Source organism: Pinus tabuliformis, chromosome 1_2 (assembly GCF_031772625.1).
Source record: "Pinus tabuliformis cultivar Carrire ecotype Pingquan chromosome 1_2, CPIR1, whole genome shotgun sequence".
In the NCBI taxonomy this organism is placed as follows: Eukaryota; Viridiplantae; Streptophyta; class Pinopsida; order Pinales; family Pinaceae; genus Pinus; species Pinus tabuliformis.
The window spans coordinates 96,765,137-96,768,811 of NC_142298.1; the positions used below are offsets into that span (position 1 = coordinate 96,765,137).

Genomic DNA, 3,675 nt, shown 5'->3' on the forward strand with positions numbered 1-3,675 from the left:
TAATCTTACATAAATGCCTTATCACATTAATGTTTGATCATGGTAAACCTTGTCCAACGATTATCAGACACAATATACCCTATTAAACCTTATCATCAATGGTTAACAATAAACATCCCTCATTGACCATGACCAACCCTCATCAACCATTTTTAGCCATATAAACAATGTGAATCACAATCAACTATAATTAATGATCCACCCCACACGCATAAGTCATCAAATTAACACAACCACACTAATAACTATTAATCCTAATGGTTAAGAGAATGTGTTTCCTCTTAAGAGGTCACAGGTTCAAAACTAGAGGGGGTAGAGTATGTATGCCTTCGTAGACTTAGCAATCAAATCACTACGTGGAAATGCATCCCTTGTCCCACAAACAAGAGACTCTCATACACCAATATGACCGTGACCTTAAAATTGAATAATAATTTAATAATAATAATATAAATATTAGTATTTATAAATAACCATTTTCATCTTCATTTATTTTCTATTTAGTTTTATATTTATGAAAATGTCCATCATTTAGGTTCTATTAGGTAGTTATGTTTCTCCATGCGGACTTCGAATACTTTGTGTTTTTTAGTGCAAAGAAAGGCTTTTTTTCATTCGTGAGAAGCCCTCCTTACAACTTCGGTATCATTTTTGTAAATTTTGTTCATCATATAAAATAGAAAGCATTGGTTTAATATTTTTTAACACTTCAAAAAAAATTAAATTAAAAGAAGAAAAAGAGGACAACATATGTTTTAGAAATCTTAATGTCTTTTTTAATATATGATTTTATTTATATTTCACTAAGATATAATATTGTAATTTTTTTTTTAAATATTATTATATAAATATAAAGTCATTGAATATGTTTACTAACATTAAATATCTTTTATCTAGCTTTCAAGGTAAAATATATTTTTGAATTTTCTCTTCATGTTCCAAAATCATTAAAATAATGGCTCTATTATCATGTTAGTTTTGTTAAGTTAAAATTCAAGAAGGTTAGTAGTGTGATTAATAGTTTGAAATTTAGATCTAATATGAATATTGGAAAATTTAAGAGCAAGTGTTTTTTATCTTAAACACTCTTAGTATTACAAAGGTAGAAACTATTTCATCCCGTAGCATTTTTGGAATTGATTGATACTCAAATTAACTATAAAACTAATAAGAATTTGTTCTTATTTGAAAAATGTTTATTTTGGTTTTTACAGTACTTAAACAATACAAATATGTTGATCACATCCTTATCATATTTTAGTTTTTTTTACTTCTAATTATTTAATACTAAACAATTTCTCCCTAAATTTAATATAATAATTTATTAATAAAAGTTTAAATTAAACCTAATAAACTAATTTTTATCTTTTTATTATTAAAATGTACCCTTCTTCTTTCTTTTTCTTTTAAAGAAATTGGGTTTCGGATTTGAAATTTCTACCCTGATACCCCTTGACAACAAAGTAAGGGATAGCGTTAACATTAAGGCGTAGGTAGGGCGTAGGTAGGGTTCGATGAGGACGAAAGAAAGCTCGATCCTTAATGACATAAGGCGCGATTTGATTTGTCTAATACGCACCACTTGAATTTCTCGTATATTTCATCCCGTTCGTCACGTATGATGGCATATCATGCCCGTTCGTCACGAATGACATATCGACGGGCCCAGATGGGCCAAACACATTCTGACCTGCAGAGAGCTTTCGTGTATGGCCACGAGTCTGGACATTGTGATGCCTATTTACGCACGCCGAGGGATGGGTATATCACGACATAAATAGCTGAGGGAGATTCACATAACTCGGAGAAAACTCAATAAATGAAACGATGGAGGCTTGCAGAGAAGAGAGCCAAGTGAAGCTGTTGGGTTGGAGGCGCAGTCATTACGTGACGCGGGTTCGCTTAGCACTTGCTCTTAAAGGGATTGATTACGAGTTCATCCAAGAGGACAGTGAAAATAAAAGCCAGTTGCTACTGCGATCGAACCCTATTCACAAGAAGGTTCCGGTGTTCTTCCACAATGGAAAGACTCTTAGCGAGTCGATTGTTATTGTGCAATACATAGGGGAGGCATGGGAGACAAAGGCGCCGAATCTTATGCCTAAAAACCCATATGACCGAGCCCTTGCGCGCTTCTGGGCTGCTTTTGTAGGCGATAAGGTAAATTAATCCATTTATAATCACCTACAGCCAGCCAGATCGCATCGATCTTTTCGTTATGTGGTATTTGGTCTTCGAAAGTTTCCATTAATTTTTCTTATTATTATAGGTGGTCGCACCGATCCCTTGCATTTTAAGGTTTCGAAAGTTTTAATTAAGATTTCTTACTCTGTTTCTAATACGAGTTGTAGGTTATTGCAGTTGATTCCAAGTGTTCTGGGAGTTTTAGAGGGGCAGGGTGAGGAGCAGCTAAAAGCGGTGGAAGAATCGTTGGCAAACTTTTCTTTGTTGGAGGACGCTCTGCGAACTAGCAGTTGCTCGGGAAAAGCGTATTTTGGAGGAGATGAGATTGGCTCGGTTGACATCACACTCGGCGGCCATTTGATACACATAAAAAGCATCGAAAAGGTGACTAATATAGTTTTAGTACATCCAGAGAAACTGCCGCTGTTAAGCGCATGGATGGGCCGATTTGCTGAGACCGATGAACTGAAACAGATTTTGCCCGATCCGGCCGACGTAGTGGAATATTTATCCGCCCGGAGAGCCAAAGTTATATCAACAATTCCGGGCAATTAAGGAAAACCCTAATCTGCGAGATGAATGATATGGGCCGCCATATTGTAGCAAATTTTAACTGGCAATTAGGTAAAGCCATGTCAGCTTGAGAAAGTTAGGACGAATAAAGGCATATTTGGACGGGTGTTGATCCCGAATCTTGTAATTGCTAAATATATAGACATCTTATAGTTGCTAAATATAATAAACTTTTTTATCTTTTGAAAAACAACATATAATTTTTAGAATATTATTTCAGGAAAGTTAAGGCACTGCGAAACACTCTTAATTCGAATTTTTATTAAATCCTTATCAATATAATGATAAAAATAACCCTTATCGCCAAAAACGGGCTGAGTCTTACTATTATCTACCATTTTGTGTTCTATCACTACCATTTTTTGTTCTATCGATGTAGTCGGCTTGAACTTTGTGGCCATATTTCATGTGAATGGATGTTTATGTAATCTAGCTTCCATAATATTCAATTTCATACTAGTACAATATTTCATGTGAATGGAAGTTTATGTAATCTAGTTGTCATAATATTTAATTTTATATTAATATAACCATATTAGTAAATATGGTGAAAACATTTTTTTTCATCATCCCAATCAATTTTTATAAATAGGCAATTTTCGTAATTTAATATTATTTATTAATATTAATATATTTATATTAAAAGCCTTAATTTCACTAATATTATTAATTAAATATTATTAATATTTAAGTATAATATAAAACATAAATCTTATTTTTAATCTCCACTGTATATTGAATATAATGTTTTTTATTTTTCATGGTTAAATTGTAAGTTATTAAAATTGGCAAAATACCAAAATTTTATATGATTGAAAAAGATAAAATTTTAAATATAACAAATACACTGAAATGATTTATAAAAAGTATTAAATTTTTTTCTATAATTATGAATACATTGTATTAATTACCAAAAAA

At 32.1% G+C, this 3,675-nt stretch overlaps 1 protein-coding gene across 1 annotated transcript; it reads left to right on the plus strand.

Moving 5' to 3' along the window:
- Positions 1-1,791: 1,791 nt before the first annotated feature.
- On the plus strand, positions 1,792-2,978 carry LOC149204653 (glutathione transferase GST 23-like). The gene is made up of 2 exons (XM_089393341.1): positions 1,792-2,160; positions 2,362-2,978. The coding sequence occupies exons 1-2, from the start codon at positions 1,828-1,830 to the stop codon at positions 2,737-2,739; spliced, it is 711 nt and encodes a 236-aa protein (XP_089249467.1). The 5' UTR covers positions 1,792-1,827; the 3' UTR covers positions 2,740-2,978.
- The last annotated feature ends 697 nt before the right edge of the window (positions 2,979-3,675 follow it).